At 39.7% G+C, this 15,471-nt stretch overlaps 3 protein-coding genes across 3 annotated transcripts; 1 reads left to right on the top strand and 2 right to left on the bottom strand.

Annotated features, from left to right (window-relative positions):
* Nucleotides 1-342: 342 nt before the first annotated feature.
* Nucleotides 343-2,301, bottom strand: znhit3 (zinc finger, HIT-type containing 3). Its single transcript, XM_085174341.1, has 5 exons — nt 2,162-2,301; nt 1,469-1,500; nt 1,292-1,357; nt 765-842; nt 343-647 (listed from the first exon to the last, which is right to left on the bottom strand). Exons 1-5 carry the CDS (start codon nt 2,227-2,229, stop codon nt 454-456), a joined length of 438 nt encoding a protein of 145 aa, XP_085030467.1. The 5' UTR covers nt 2,230-2,301; the 3' UTR covers nt 343-453.
* A 1,901-nt stretch (nt 2,302-4,202) lies between these two features.
* On the bottom strand, nt 4,203-5,450 carry LOC146509512 (nuclear protein 2-like). Its single transcript, XM_085174342.1, has 2 exons — nt 5,082-5,450; nt 4,203-4,505 (listed from the first exon to the last, which is right to left on the bottom strand). The coding sequence occupies exon 1, from the start codon at nt 5,336-5,338 to the stop codon at nt 5,108-5,110; it is 231 nt and encodes a 76-aa protein (XP_085030468.1). The 5' UTR covers nt 5,339-5,450; the 3' UTR covers nt 4,203-4,505; nt 5,082-5,107.
* Nucleotides 5,451-6,731: 1,281 nt separating this feature from the next.
* On the top strand, nt 6,732-13,281 carry vkorc1l1 (vitamin K epoxide reductase complex, subunit 1L1). The gene is made up of 3 exons (XM_085174340.1): nt 6,732-6,981; nt 9,087-9,196; nt 12,833-13,281. Exons 1-3 carry the CDS (start codon nt 6,791-6,793, stop codon nt 13,057-13,059), a joined length of 528 nt encoding a protein of 175 aa, XP_085030466.1. The 5' UTR covers nt 6,732-6,790; the 3' UTR covers nt 13,060-13,281.
* The last annotated feature ends 2,190 nt before the right edge of the window (nt 13,282-15,471 follow it).

Here is a 15,471-nt window from a genome sequence, read left to right as displayed (position 1 = left end):
ATTTAAACTTTGAACAAACACATTAGCAACAATCATAGAAATCATTGGAGCTTCTCACTCCACTTTTAACTTTTAAGAGATTTCCTTTTTTCATTTTATCCACACAAATTTAATGACTTAGATATGTAAACGTGTCCAGGTTATTATCAGAAGTTATAATATGGAATTTGTGTATTTTAACTGTTTTATTCTTTTCTTCCATTTCTGTCAGTAGTACCACGGTATCCATTGACTTGTATGTTTAAATGTTTTTGTTGAAATAAATGTCAGTTTTAAAATGTTTGGATTTCCAATCATCACTTCCCCCTTGAAGTCTTTACATGCGAAGTCTTGTTAATGGTAACAGTTTGAAAAAGTTGGGACTTTTATTTAAACATTATATACATACTGTAGTTTGAAGTCACAACACAAACTGCAGCAACAACACTACAAAAAATATATCTAAGCTGGATTTTACAAGTTGGCATCTTCACTTGATTTTGCATCACTTTCTACAATTTTCAAGCACTGATCAGAAAATTCCATAAACAGCGGCTCCTGCATGGCTGATTTCATTGCATCCTCTTTACGCTCTGCACCATCTATAGAGCACAATAACTGCCTCAGATGAGGATTACAGAGCAGGTCCTTTAGCTCTTTTGACTGGCCTGGAGATAAAGAAAACAGCAGTTACTCTCACACACTACTTTGTGTTAACGTGCCGTTGCTGTTGCACGAAGCTTTTAATTTCAAGTGCAAAAAATGAAGAAGTGCTGGAGCAATACCTAACATCTGGAGCCTCTGCAGAGGAACTTTGTCAGTGATGTCATCTTCATGCAGAAGATCATCAACACTCCAAGACTCTGCAAAGACATCAAAGAAGGGAAATTCTTTTTAGGTGTTAGGTTTACTCGTAATGCCAGACAGGAGTACTGTCACAGACCGTAGCATGATTTCATTTACTGAAGCTATGCTTAAACGAAACTATTTGGAAACTTTAGGCCAAATATTTATGACAAATGTATAAAATTCATCTTCCCCAAATGATTATATACCTGCGTCTGTGCTGTGGTCACTGTAATGTAAATATTTTTTAAATTCAGATCATCACCTCTAAATACAGTATTAGTTCACAACTCTGTCTAAATGAACAAGACTGAAATCTAAAACGGAGAAAAAGCATATCACCCTTTAGATGAGGGCATAATCATGTAATATTCTAAATATGTTTCTTTTAAATGCAGCTGTAATATTACTTATTTAGTAAACAGACCATATAATCCCAGTGCTGATGAGAGGAATGTAACTGTACCTGTGCTCACAGCAGTCTTTGTTTCAGGATTTGAAGGGGCAGGCTTGTCAACAGGAAAGCAGGTATCTGCGAACAGGAAAAAAAAACACTTATTGATATGATAAGAAACATCTCTTTGGAGTAAAGCCACAGCTCATGTAAACATGTGAATGAAAATTTTAGAACAAGCTAATTTACCTTTATGCTTTTTGTAACAGCCAAGTGAACAACTGTAAGAGCCAAAACACTCATAAGGATCAAGCATATCAAAGTCCTCAACAGTGTTTAACACATTTCACATGTGATTATTCTAAACAGGCATCTTCATTTATTACAAACTTAAAACACACTCTAGAGTCAATCAACGGGAACATGACAACTCTGAGCGGGTAATGTCGATGCCAATCACAGATTGTGACAAACATCATGCCAGCAGGTGGCAGCACTGTCGCCAGCTTGTCTTTTGTCAACCGGCGGTACAGCACAAAGAAGAAAAACTGCCCTAGCACGATTTGACCTATGTGGGTTACCGTCCCATGTGGTGTACACAGTAATAAAAACAATGTTTTCTTACTGCTAGGCTAACTGCACACACATTTTTGAATGACAATCTGTGAATACAAAATATTTGATTTTTATTAACCGGAGTAACAAGTATCGAGTATATTCAGTGAAGTCCAACGTCACAAAAGTAATGTACCTCTTCATTCTCTCGGTAGACAAGCTGCCTATATTAGCTTTTTTTCTTTCTAATTTACAAAAAATCAGATTAAAGAACTGACTACTGTAGTCTTTGTTCCCAAAAGTTTATCTGTGGTATTCGTAGCTAAGCAAAACAAATGCTAACTATAGGTTAGCCCGCAAACAAACATTCAGTTAAGGTTTACTTACTATCTTATTTTGCAGGCTGGACATCGGTATTTTGGAGTCCGTTCGCTGCACACACTGCATAACTGCATTTTCTTTTGAGGGAGAGGAATAACTTATGAGGGAAAACAGTCTGTTAGCGTGCGGTATATGAGTGGTAAGCACCAAAAAATGACGCTATTCCGGTTGTTTAGTTGTTCCTTCAAAATAAAGGCGTCACAGATTAATTTGACTTTCCGGTAGAAACAAAGTACAAAATAAAATCCAAACACCGGGAAATATCGGGCGTCTTCATGTCCATTTTAAATCTGTCTTCGTTTCATATTTAGACCTAACTCAAACAAAATTCCGCTGCGGATACACATCCTGATTTGATTGCGCGCGCACACACGCACGCAAATACTATTGGATCATTATACTAAAATGTTTATCCGCAATCCGAACAGCAATTGGTGTCTACGAACTGAATTACAGTAATGGCTATTGATGGGCCCAGGTAGAGAGTGCTTTATAAGCCAGGCAAAGATGGGGCCAGATGTGTGTCTGCTGAGTAAAATCTCCAAATCATAAAATCATTTAAAAATTAATGATATACATGTAATATACACTCTGGGCTACACACACTTGCGATATAATAAAAGGATGGCATGCCGCCACAGGAAACCAACGTATGTAAACTAATTTTGGGTATATTTTTGGGGTACAGTGTTGGGAAGGTTACTTTTAAAATGTATTCCATTACAGAATACAGAATACATGCCCTAAAATGTATTCTGTAACGTATTCCGTTACGTTACTCAATGAGAGTATCGTATTCTGAATACTTTGGATTACTTAACATATTATCATGCATTTTACAACTACGTGAATGTACTATTGCTGTGTTATTTATTACTATTACTGAATTTCCGCGGCTCCGAACTGTAGTAAAGGGACCTCTGACTAATATGGTTCCTTGTCGGGCTCCTAGCCGAAAAATAGCTTTACTTTTTTGTTCTGGGTCAACTCTGCTTGCGAGAGACAGAGAGAACGGAACTTATTGTTTCGGAGGAAAACACGAACAAAGCGTACAGTCGAGTTTTAATAGCTTACTTACAACTGGGCTCGTCAGGCACTCTTCTTGGCTGCAGTGGTTATTATTATATTTACATGCTTCCAGCTCCTGTTTTTGCTCCATAACAACTCGTACTTTTCGACTCTCCTTTTTCTCCCACCTTGCGCTCACAGACACATAACGAGTATGGCAGTCCATTCTCCCTGCAGCACGGACTACACTGCCAAGGAAGCTACATTCTGCATTCTGTCTATTAGCTTAGCACAACAACAACAACAAAAAGCGCTCTCTCACCCAGGAAACACGCAGAGCGAGAGCGTCACCCTGTAACCATGGCAACCGCAACGCTGCCGCCTGGAACAACAGAATGTAGCTGTCAAACAAAACCCAAACAGTCCTGACCCGGGACAATATGAAACAGGAAAGTACCGCTGTGTAATCCATTTATTTCAACAAAGTAACTGTATTCTAAATACCACCTTTTTAAACGGTAACTGTAACGGAATACAGTTACTCATATTTTGTATTTTAAATACGTAACGGCGGTACATGTATTCCGTTACTCCCCAACACTGTTGGGGTAAGATGTCTCCATAGTAACCAACCACCTGTTTCAACATCCTTATTTGAGAAAGAACTTCGAATGTGGCATGTGAATTGTATACAGATTTTTTATTTAGATTGATACATTTATTTAGATTAAAAGTTTTACTTCTATTGATAAGAGATTTTATCCGAAAAACAGCAGAGTGTTGTGTATTTTCCTTAATCCCTAATCTGTTAAATTATTATTTGCTTTTATGGATCCATTGTTATTATGTTATAAAGCAAAAAACATTTAAGAAAAACCATAAATAGAGAAGCACCAGCCAAATGTCTTTGCTCTGCAAATTATACTCCCCCCTCTATGATATGATCATATACCATGTCCTTTAGGGGTTCTGAGATACAAATAAGCACTGCCGCATGGAATCGAACCCCATTTCAAATGAAAACATGACACTGGTTCAATTACCATCAACTTTTTATTTGATTTAAAATCAGCATATATCTCCTGCACCCACAGTGGATATATATATCTATACATTTAGCTTTCAAGCACACAATCCACTGACTTACATAGCTTAATACAAACTATTCTTGCACAGCTGTAACTTGAAGGAAGGGAGGGAGGGGGTGTCTTGTTACAGGGAAACCTATGGAATGGAGGGCTGCCTTGTGACTAATGGGCACGTTCCTGGTGTCACAGCACTCCACTCACTGGGTCAAGAAGGCAGAGACACTTGGCCATGGTCAACATCAGAAATCCGAAATCTGTGTGGAGAATTATATAAAAAAAGAAACATAAATACATTGTTTAGTAAAACAAACTCAACGTTTCCCTTTTAAATTTAGGTTTGCTGACATATACGTTTTTTGTTCTTTTTTTTTTTAAGAAGGCAAGCTGGCGCTACAGGTATTTTTTATTTATACATGAGCAGTTTGTTCTATGACATATCAAAAAGCCCCGCATATTTTAATTTTTGTTTTGACAGACAAACAGCCCGAAAGCTCAAAGCAGCCAAAAATAACGCTAAAGAGAAATTAACTGATCCAGTTACTGACAAATGATAACCTGTTTATTTTCCTCCAATGCTAGCCTGAGCTGTGGGGACGCTCAGTCCATTCTGAAGGCCACAATGCACAATATCACTTACTCCGCCTTTTTCAAGGACGGATCGCGATCTCCTGACTACTGTTACAAAGGCAGGTGTTGTTGCTCCTCTATGGGTGTGAACTGTTTTGGCATGGCGTCGTTGGCTGGGCTGTATAAATTCCAGGCAGGATTGTTTTTCTATCACAACCGTTCAACATAAACACAACGTTCAGACGACACCAATCCATAGCTACCTGTAAACACCGCAGAAAAAAAGCCATCAGGATGACGAGCTCTTGGTTCTCCTGCGTTTCATTTGGCTATTGTGATATTTTTCTGCAATCTTCCTCTCGTGCCCTGCAGGGCAATGGCGGTTTGTGTTCAGCTCGATTTCCCTCTTGGATCTTCCTTTACCGCCAGCGTGGCCCGAGTACTCTAGCAGGTTGTAGTAGTCGTACTGATCGTAGTAGGCCTCCTCGAAAGAGACCAGTCTTTCAATATCTGTCGCCATTTGGACACGGAGAGCAGCACTTGTTCGCAGACAGTTTCTTGCAGCGAGTAAACATATGATGTCACGCCGTGTTTATATACATGCAGTCATGTGATCACGGCTGTTCCACTTCCTTCTGTTTTTGAGGCGAGCACACGGACATACCAGAGAGTTTGTAAATTTAGAGTACACACCCCCTTTCTGGACTTTTGTTTTCAAAGGGGGCGCTCGCAAGATAGTTCAGGATGATCAACGTTTAGCCCGCGACATTTACATTCCGCAAACATTTTTGCTAGACACCTTTGCGATAATTTAAATATGCTTTATATAGATATTTCCGGAGTTCAATTGTATTAAACACATTTCTGTGAAATTTAGCGACATCGCAGCACCATGAGCCATTTTACGGCATCCGCCATTTTGATTTCAGGCATGAAGCAACAGAGAGCAGCAACAGAGAGCGTTGTAGCACCAGTCTCCTGATGGCATCATCTTCAACCACCATTACCAGCTGCTTCTTATACACGGATAGAGGTTTCTGTTAACCACGCTTCTAACATCTAGTTATCGTTTGTACACAGATGCCTCAAAAGGAGTATGCGCTGTCGTAACTCCTCGAAGGACCAGTCAACAGGCGCTAGCAAAACTGTTTCTCTGTGGGAAAAATATAAGTACATAAATGTCGTTTTATGGTTAAAACTACCTTCGCTAAAATAAAGAGGAACGCTGTATCTTTTGTCTAAAAGCATGTGTAAACAATTATTTTATCAGTTTAGCTCACCTGACATCAATTTCACCAAATACTCTCTCGCTAGCGCCCTCTGCTGCGCTCCAGGGTTGAAGAAACAAGTGGACAATTTCATTGATAGGAAGTGGAATGGCTCTGTCTTAAGATGAACTCTGCGTACGAACGACTCGTGTCTGCCTTGTATTATGATTTTTTTTTGTTTCTGTTTCAATTTGTATGTTCCGCTCTCACGTGACTGTTCGAGGACTATATATGAAAACTTTCAAATCAACTTGATTTTACGATAAAAATAAAAGTATGTATTTTTATTAACGCGCCGACATTAAAAGGCAGCTTAAGCGGGACATCAATAAGGTACCCTAAATAGGGCACCATTTTGAAATAAAGGAGCCTAAGTAGATCATGTGGATTCCTGTTTTACGGGCAATGCACTGTATGTATTTCTAAAACAAATCTGCACAAAATACAACAAATACCGGTCTCCCCAATACTCTTACATGCATTCATGTTAAAATAAAACGCGGCATGTGGCCTGAATATCGTTTATTCGCCTGCTTCTTCTCTTCCAGAAATCCGCGCTCAGCATTTTCTGGGATGTTTTCCTCCTCGGCCCAGCGTCCCGCCCTGACGGTGTGGCACGTAGTGACGCTTTTCCACGTCGCAGTAGAGTCTCACAGGCGAACTGGCTGCGTGTGTATGCGTGTCTCCAGCTAGGCCAGAGAGTGATGGCGGCGCCCGTCCTGAGAGTGTCCACCCCTCGGTGGGAAAGAATAGCCAGGCTTCTTGTTTGCCTGCTGGGCATACTGTTGTCTTTATATGCTTTTCACGTCGAGAGGGAAAAGGCGCGGGATGCGAGTTATAAGGCTCTGTGCGACGTCAGCAGCTCTATCAGCTGTTCAAAAGTGTTCAGCTCAAGGTAATTTGAATTCAGCAAAGAGCGCCGACAGTGGCGCTCAATGAAGCTGCCTGCTATTGTGACAATCTGGGAAGGGCTGCGCGGTTTAAACTGTCAAATGCACTCTGCTAACATTTGACTGCTAACCCCAACCGTAAAAGCTAATCACGAGTCATGGCTGGTAGCTCTCTGTTATGCATGCATTAGTTAGAAAAAGTAACTTTACCATTGTAGGTGTTGGTTCTAAAGCGCCACGTTAGCTTTGTAGCACCAAGAAGCTAATTTTGCTAACCATTAGCTAACGAAACCCGTTGGTTAACGTTTAAGCCAGTTTCACTTCTGAACCGACTGCCAGCAGAGTCATAAACGCTGTCAGTTTTAATGGGATCCTGTTCAGACCGACTGTCTTTTGCACGTCTTAAAGCTAAAACATATGTTAAAACCAACTATATAGCATTAAAGTTCCCGATAGCTTGTGCGCAGCGAGGCTATTGTGAATGTATGAGTGATGCTGCTACGTGAAGCCAGTTACTCCGATGACCAGAACTGGGACATTTGTTTGCTGGGTTAATGTTGGTGAATTTAGTCAGATAACTTAAATGACTAACCTCCTACTTTGGCTGTCACACAGCTGTCGTTAGCTCTTGTGCTAACGTCACCAATTATAAGTCCAGGGAGCTAAAACCCTACAGCCTGGTTACCTAAAGGAACACAGAGCTGGTCCAGAGGTCAGTGGAGGGGACTGTAGCATCACGCATCCTTGCTAGACAGGAAGGTGCATCTCCAGAGATTATTACTTTTTTTTTTCATGATTATTATACACTTTTTGTATGCATACTGTTAAGGTGCTTAACAGCTTTTGGTGGCCATTCAGTTCTAATAAACTACACTAACACCATCTACTGGGCCTGTTTGAATTAGAGGCACTGCTGGCCCTGATTACACCTGGAATGCAACCTGCCTAGGACTTACTGCATATTTGTTGAATGAGTCGGTGACTTTTCCGTTTGAGAGTCTGTCTCAACTGATGTAAGCCTGCCCAAGTGTAACATTTCTTTTAAAGAAGAGATCGAGCTGCTTACATTGGTCTGATCAGTTATGGTTTCCAGCAGTGTAATCTTTATGTCATCCTGTATTTTTGTGAGCTGAAGGGTCTGTTTTTCTCTGCTTATCAGTTAAAGAACTAGGCACAATGGTGCTCTAGTGAAATGAATGGAAAGAAGGACATTTAGTAATGTGGAAAATACAATTTATTATATACAGGGTGCACACACAATATACATTATACAAAAGGAGAATAAGCTTTCACAAAGTGAAATGTTATTGCAAAAATCAAGTCCACACTAGGACATAACCTTTGTGTGTTCCTAGTACTCTTACCGTGAGACATGGTGGATTGCGTTGTTACGTCGGACGATGTCAAACATGGATCAGAGTTATTGAAACGACATTTACACATGCTTCTATAAAATTATATGTTTTACAATGATAAATAAGCAAGTGCATAGATCAATGTGGATTGGGGCTTTAAAAAATGAAGTTCTTCAGGACTGGATCTTACCCATCAACACTCTCTCACTCACTCTCTCTCTCTCTCACTCTCTCTCTCTCTCTCTCTATGTACACACCTATTTATTTATTTATTTATTCTGCATCCTGCATACTTTGGCATCCAGAAAATATAAACAATGATTTCATATGCAAAGAAAAGATGGCATATCAGAAACTCGAGGAAGAAAGAAATTCCTCCTGTTTGAACTGCGTCATGTCAGGCAACACATAAGTCAAGAGGTAGTGATTTGTCTTTGTGACATGCTGCCTTTCTACATATTTTGGAATTGGTTTATTGAATTTCAGGCCAACAAAAAATGTTTTTTGTTACTGAAACAGATTCCCCCCCTTTTTTTTTTTAAAGGTTCAGTTTATTAAATAGTAAAATGCTCTTCTGAGAGTAATAATTTGCTGTTATTTTACTCAAATGAACACCTCACTGCAGCATTTTAGGAAGCAAACACTAGGAAGTGGTTTTTTTTTGTAATATTATCTTTTTACTTCAGTCTGCCTCGTTGCATGTTGTGCATGTTGATTTCCATGAATAAACTCTATTTTATTCTATTGTGGTTTAGGTGGGGTCGAGGATTCGGACTCCTGGGCTCAATTTTTGGAAATGACAGTGCACTGAACCAACCCAACAGTGTCTATGGGATTGTCTTTTATGCCTTTCAGCTGCTTCTAGGTAAGCCTATACTCTGTTCCCAGTTGTGGGTTACTTTGTCATTACGTTTTGGATTATATATGACAAATCTCTCTTTGCCTTTGCTCTAGAGGCAAGTGCTGACTCAACTTGTTGCTTTCCTGTAACATAGCTATTTTTGCCTAAACCTGACTCACATGACACTGACATCACATGGAGTTTATAAATGATAATAATGCATTTATAAACAACGCAAAGTTTGTGTTGTAGGAAGCATTTCCTGCTGACCTGTATTGAAATGTTTTTGGACCTCCCATAGGACTGCAGAGATGCGTTTTTAGGAAACTTCTTATCCTTCTTCTGTTTGGTTTGATGCCTGATATCGTTTTGTTTGTCACACTCTAATCTTGACACCGACAGATAACTGTGATTGTGAATATTTCTCTCTCTGTGTGTGACTTGTTTTAACTTGAACATTTTTTTTCCTCCCTCTGGCGTATGTGACTCAGTCATGCTGGTTCGACATGTTAGCCTGCCGGAGGCCTGTAGGCTTGCCTGGCCACCTGGCCCTGGCACTGAACAAGAGGTCCTTTTAGCTGCTGCATTTAACACTCATTTGAGTAGGACAATAGTATCCCAGTTTATCCAAACTGCTGCAGTGGGTAAAGATTTCCATATTAAAGACTGGTTGCATGGCCTTGGATTGGAAAATATTTGCACGTAGGCATTGCTCCAAAATCAGCATAACCAGGGCCATAATCTCTGGTCAATGCCAGTGAGCAGGTTAGAACTGCTGTTGCAAAACACTGAATTATTGCTATAGTTGTGACATTTGGCGATGTCCCTGCAGAGGAGCTTCTTTATTCCTTAACTCTAATGAAGAAACTAGAGATTAGTTACGTGTTGCGAGGACGAAATAAATATATAGTAATATTTGTGTCGAGGTAATCAAGCAAAGTTTGAGATTCTGATGAATTTTTATCCATTTCAGCTATATAAGTGAACACTTACTAAATCAAGCACATCTGTTAACACCCATCTGAGGTTCTTACTGCGTGTTGATCATCACAGTCCTCAGATGCAGGCTATTCACACATGGAGGCACCTATATGTGTGCAGATGTATCACAGTTAACTTTCACTGGTTCATCTGTTTTCACTCAGTCAGTGAGGGTTTAGTGTCTTTGAAGCATGAAGTTCACATTAGAGCAGGGCGATATGACCAAAAATATTTATCATGATATACATTTGAAAATTTGTGATAACGATAAAACTGACAATATAATTGACACTAGACAAAATACTTTACAACTCCACAACTTTATTAGTGCAAAAAACCCCAAAAAACATCAATGTATTTTCACTTAAACAAGCAGCTTTTTTAAGTGCATTAAAGTTATATAAAACTTTTACAGTGCAAATGCAAATTCATTGCTGACAGTTTAACCAAAAGACATTTCCAGTGGAAATTGGCCGACATATCCTCAGCATAACCATGTATAATATCCACAAAACGTAAGAGGTTATACACACAATACGATAATATGTTGAAGCACAGTAAATATCACTCCGCAAGGCTCCTGTTTACGATAGCCGTAATGCTGCGACAATCCATCAAGCGGTGCAGCTTCGTAGCTTAGCAAAGTCATACTGAAAAATTTGACAGATTTTCGAGCGTCGTGTACATAAAATCGTTTCGAGGTTAGTAAACACAACCAGAATTCATACATAAGGCACACGGGATCATAACGGGCACTGACGATTTTCAGAAAAATCAAAGGATTGATTTTAAGTGTGCCGTATTTTCCAAAAAACACGGTAATAACGACAGCCCGCTAGCATATGCTACCAAAAATAGTGCTTTGTTGTGTATCTGACAGATGAAAGCCAAACCAGTTCCACACCACTGAAGTTGCAGCATTTTTACAAACCAATTCTGGTTCATCCGTTTCATTTAACAATCCCCTTTCGCTATTCTTATTCTGCATTGCAGCCTTGTGCTTATGTAAACAAAGGCACTGCGCATCCGCGTTTTACCCATATTCTATCGCGATATTTCATTTTCCTATCGTTGCCCAACATTACACCGGTATTACCGTGAACGGTATGATATAGCCCAGCCCTAGTTCACATCCATAGTCAGTGTTGTAGTTACAATAGATGGCAATGGGGACACCCAAAAGTACACACAATCTACACCTGTGTGTGTCTGTGGATACAGCAAGGAGCAACACACATTATAGCTGCTTGAAAGAGCGTGCTTAGAAAATCTTTGCTGTCTTTCCTCTAGAGCTGGGCGATATGAGATTTTTTTCATATCACGATATGTTTTTTTTCATTTCAGGCGATAACGATATATATCACGATATAAGCCAAATAACTATATTTGTAAGATTTAAATGTGCCGTTGCTCACAAGTAAAATGTGAAATAATCAGCAGCTTGTTTTGATTTAAATATTTATTTCCCATAATAAGTTCAACAGGGTAGATGTACTTAAGAAACATGAGACGTTTTCAGATAAATAAAGGCAAATATTGCAAACTACACAAAAGGCAGCCGCCAAAGCGTTTAAGTTTCAAAATAGAACAAACAAAACAGGCTACTAAATAGTCAATTCCACTTAGAAACAAAATATTAATTCTAAAAACAAATCTTAGTTTGTTTTACAGAAGAACAGACAAAATTGACTAACTTTTGTCAATATCAAATAAACTGAGAACTAAAAGGAAATTCTCAATCTCTCCTTGTTGTATAGCTTAGCTTTTCAAACAGTTTTAACAGTTACTTTAGTCTGACAAAAGCCAAATGACAAATTAGCGCTTCCAGTCAGAGACTGAGCATGCACCGCTTTATTGTATTTCCAGACTTGCTTTCGGCACAATTTACAGTGCGCGCTACTCTGTTTGACTTGAAATAGCCGAAATACCTTCACACTACGGAACTTCTATGGCTCTTCCGTTCGACAATTTCTCCGGCATTGGAACCATCATCTGTTTTCTCTTCGGTAACCTTCGGTCACGCTCTCGGTTGATTTTTCTCTAGTCGGCACACTCATTTCCTTCATTACCCGGGCGGCACGGCGGCTGGCTGCTTCCCAAAACAAATACACATGTGCGGCTTGGCACTTGTGCTGTACATAACAAGTCACGTGACTTGACGCTGCGGCTGTGATTGGTTCAGCTCTGCACTACTTAATTTGGATTGGCTGTTCTTTTTTTTTCTTTTTTTTTTAAGAGGACAAGAGCGGTGAGGCCTATCGCAATAGTTTAATTTTTCTATCGAGAAAAAGTTATTTCGCAATACATATCGTTATCGTGTTGAACCAAAGCTGCATCCCATCGTTTGATCAAAATAATGATGATAAACGTCTAAAACAATAACGGTAGTAAAAGAGAATACCTGTGTGTTTAGTAGTGACTCCTATGAGTACAAACCTGGTGTAAAAGAAGTGCAGACACTGACGAAATAAGGACGTGACAGCACGATGACATGAGCAGCCGGCTGGCTCAGTGTGCGGGCTGAATGTCGTCACGAGGACTCACAATATAAATGCAGAAGTGCCTGAGGCTGAAAGCTCTGTGACAAGAGCTCTCTCAGGAGATTGTGAAGGTGTATTTTTTTTATTTATTTTTTTAATGGTTACCTGTTTAAGCCTCAATTTGTGTTTCTTGCCTTAGGAATGACTGTCAGTGCAATGGCCGCCCTCATTCTCATGACGACATCCATCTTGTCGGTGGTTGGGTCCCTCTACCTGGGTTACATCCTCTACTTTGTCCTAAAGGACTTCTGCATCATCTGCATCACCACATACGCGCTGAACTTCATTCTCTTTATTCTCAACTACAAGCGATTGGTTTACTTGAATGAGGCCTGGAAGCAGCAGCTACAGGCCAAGCAGGACTGAGCTGCCAAGAACGGCAAGAAAAACCCGAGAAACAAACAAACAGAGAAAAAAAAGAAATGTGACCTCTGAACATTTGACTTGCCACCAGGAGACCTTGCTTCCAAACAATGTTTATTCTGCTGTGTGTTCAAAAAAAGAAAAAAAAAATGAAGAAATTTAACTTAAATGTTGGGCCTGACAACTCATAGTTGATTGCAAACACGGAAGGATTTGTAAGTGAAAGATGATTTTTCTTTTCTTTTTTCTCCTTTAATTTCTTTTTCCTTGTTTTAACATTTTAAACTCACTTAAGGAAGGGGCTGGCTCTGTGTGTGTGTGTGTGGGGGGGGGGTGTTTCTGCGCAGTGTACCAGGGGCACGGAGAAAAGTTGTCGTACCATAGGCACGAGGAGTGTGTGAGTGTGAGTGAGTGAAAGTGCGCGTACATGTGTATGTGTGCATGCTCGGATTTGGGGGAGGTGAGGACACAACAACAACAACGCAAGCAACCAGAGGCAGAGGACAGCTCTCATTTGAACAACAATTGGAAAGTGGAAGAAAAACACACGACCTTTTTTAGGGTGCTTGATTTGAAATGGTTGGAAAGCTCCTATTGCTGCACAGCTCATCTGCACTAAAACTCGGAGCCGAATATTGGGTTCCAAAATTAGAAGAAACACTCACTAGGTTATCGTTTAGTTGCAGATCAGGTTCTATGAGAAGGGGGCAACAGTTTGTATTATTATTTTTTTATGTTTACACTTTTTAGTATATTTCTTTTTGAAGAGGACCACTAAAATAAAACACGGCACAGTGTGAGATGTATTGTGTGTGTGTGTGTGTGTGCGTGTGTGTAGATCAGTCAGAACGTTTGTTTTGCAATTCTGTACATAGCTGCTGAGCAATATTCCAGACTAGATTGTGATTTAGTGTCGACACAAACCTTTAAGGAAAAATGAAAAAACTACCAACAAAGCAACAGAAAATCTGGATTAAAAAAATTACAAATAAGCGATCAGGGTCTCAGTTTGGTGGGTCAGACTTCAGATGCGTTCGGGATGTCTTCTGTCCTGTCGTCCTGGTCGGGTGTGCAGTTCAGCCGTGTGTGAATTTCTTTGTTGTACGTGGTTGTTTCATCTGAAGCCACAGACACAAGTCTTTCAAAATGGAACTGTGGGTTCTTTTTGCCAGGTTTGAGTAAAGGCACCCTCACTTTTTTTTTTTTTTTTTTTTTTTTTTTTTTTTTTTTTTGTTGTTCTTGTGGATAAAGCATTCCTGACCACCACACGAGTGGAAACCCATAAAGAATTATGTGCCTAAAGGAGTGTTACGGTAAATTACCTTTCCTTTTTTGGGGGGGGGGATGTCATATTACTGCATCAGATTTTTTTCCTCATTGTTTTATTGTCACAGGTCCAAGGCTTTATTTTTATGATCATAATTTTGTAAATTAAGATACCAGTAAAGTGTTTCTCTCTCCCTAATAGGCTCATAAAGGTAGCAAAGCCTGCTACACTGTGATTGTTCAAGGGCAGGAGCGGCCTAGTGGCAGAAGCAACTCTTTATTTTTCTGTTCCCGCTTCATTAATGTTCATTGGGCTTTTGTATACATGTGATATCACTTGAACAGTAACAGTGATCTTGCCAAGCTGAGTTACAGTTCATTTGCAGGATGTGAACAAAACTTGGAAAATGCACTACTTTGTGATTGGTAGGAGATCTGTAAGAAAACCAAGCAGCGTGTTAACCACACGGGTGGTTATTTGGGTTTTGTTCCAGTAGAAAAAGATAACTTGATCACTGTTGTTTGTTCTAATCCACCATTGGAAGGTCTAAGCAGACATGGAGAAGGCAAGCGCAGCATGTAGTGAAACGAGGGAGTAGAACCATCATCTCCCTTCCATCCAGACTCCACTGTTAAAAGTATCCTGTTTGTCACGTGCACGGTACACCGTCTCCTGGCTTTTAGCATATGTTGGCCATCGGACAATCTTGCACCCACTGTCAAAGATCAGTAAGAGTCATAAAAAGTGTAATAATGTGATTCATCTGTGGTCATAAAGCAGCCTGTTGATAGTTTCATCCCTGATCCTCTCCATTCCTCTGTAGTAGAATTCAGGGTCTCGTACAAAGCTGTTCCATCGTTCTGAGGGTTTTCAAGTGTTGATAGCAACTGTCATAGTCACGAGTCATTATAGTGATTTACTACTGGTGATGTGATAAATCACAAAGTCATTGGTTGTGTATGAAAATGGAAATTCAGGTGATCCCTTTTTTTTCTTCTTCTTTTTTTTTTTTGGTGAAATAATTTCTGTTCTTGCATGTTGGGACTCATTTACTACGCCTCTGTTTTCCAAGGTACACTTTATAATAATTTCTTATAGTTTTTCCTGCATTCCAGGCAGACATTTCTTTGTGAAATGATGATCCTTTA

Source organism: Neolamprologus multifasciatus, chromosome 10 (assembly GCF_963576455.1).
Source record: "Neolamprologus multifasciatus chromosome 10, fNeoMul1.2, whole genome shotgun sequence".
In the NCBI taxonomy this organism is placed as follows: Eukaryota; Metazoa; Chordata; class Actinopteri; order Cichliformes; family Cichlidae; genus Neolamprologus; species Neolamprologus multifasciatus.
This window is presented reverse-complemented; position numbering and strand designations above follow the sequence as displayed.

Coding starts and splice junctions, on each gene's coding strand:
- znhit3 (XM_085174341.1), bottom strand. CDS start 2,229: ATGCAGTTATGCAGTGTGTGCAGCGAACGGACTCCAAAATACCGATGT. Junction 843..1,291: donor AAAGACTGCTGTGAGCACAG/GTACAGTTACAT, acceptor ATGTCTTTGCAG/AGTCTTGGAGTGTTGATGAT. Junction 648..764: donor GCAGAGGCTCCAGATGTTAG/GTATTGCTCCAG, acceptor CTTTATCTCCAG/GCCAGTCAAAAGAGCTAAAG.
- LOC146509512 (XM_085174342.1), bottom strand. CDS start 5,338: ATGGCGACAGATATTGAAAGACTGGTCTCTTTCGAGGAGGCCTACTAC.
- vkorc1l1 (XM_085174340.1), top strand. CDS start 6,791: ATGGCGGCGCCCGTCCTGAGAGTGTCCACCCCTCGGTGGGAAAGAATA. Junction 6,982..9,086: donor TCAAAAGTGTTCAGCTCAAG/GTAATTTGAATT, acceptor ATTGTGGTTTAG/GTGGGGTCGAGGATTCGGAC. Junction 9,197..12,832: donor TGCCTTTCAGCTGCTTCTAG/GTAAGCCTATAC, acceptor TTCTTGCCTTAG/GAATGACTGTCAGTGCAATG.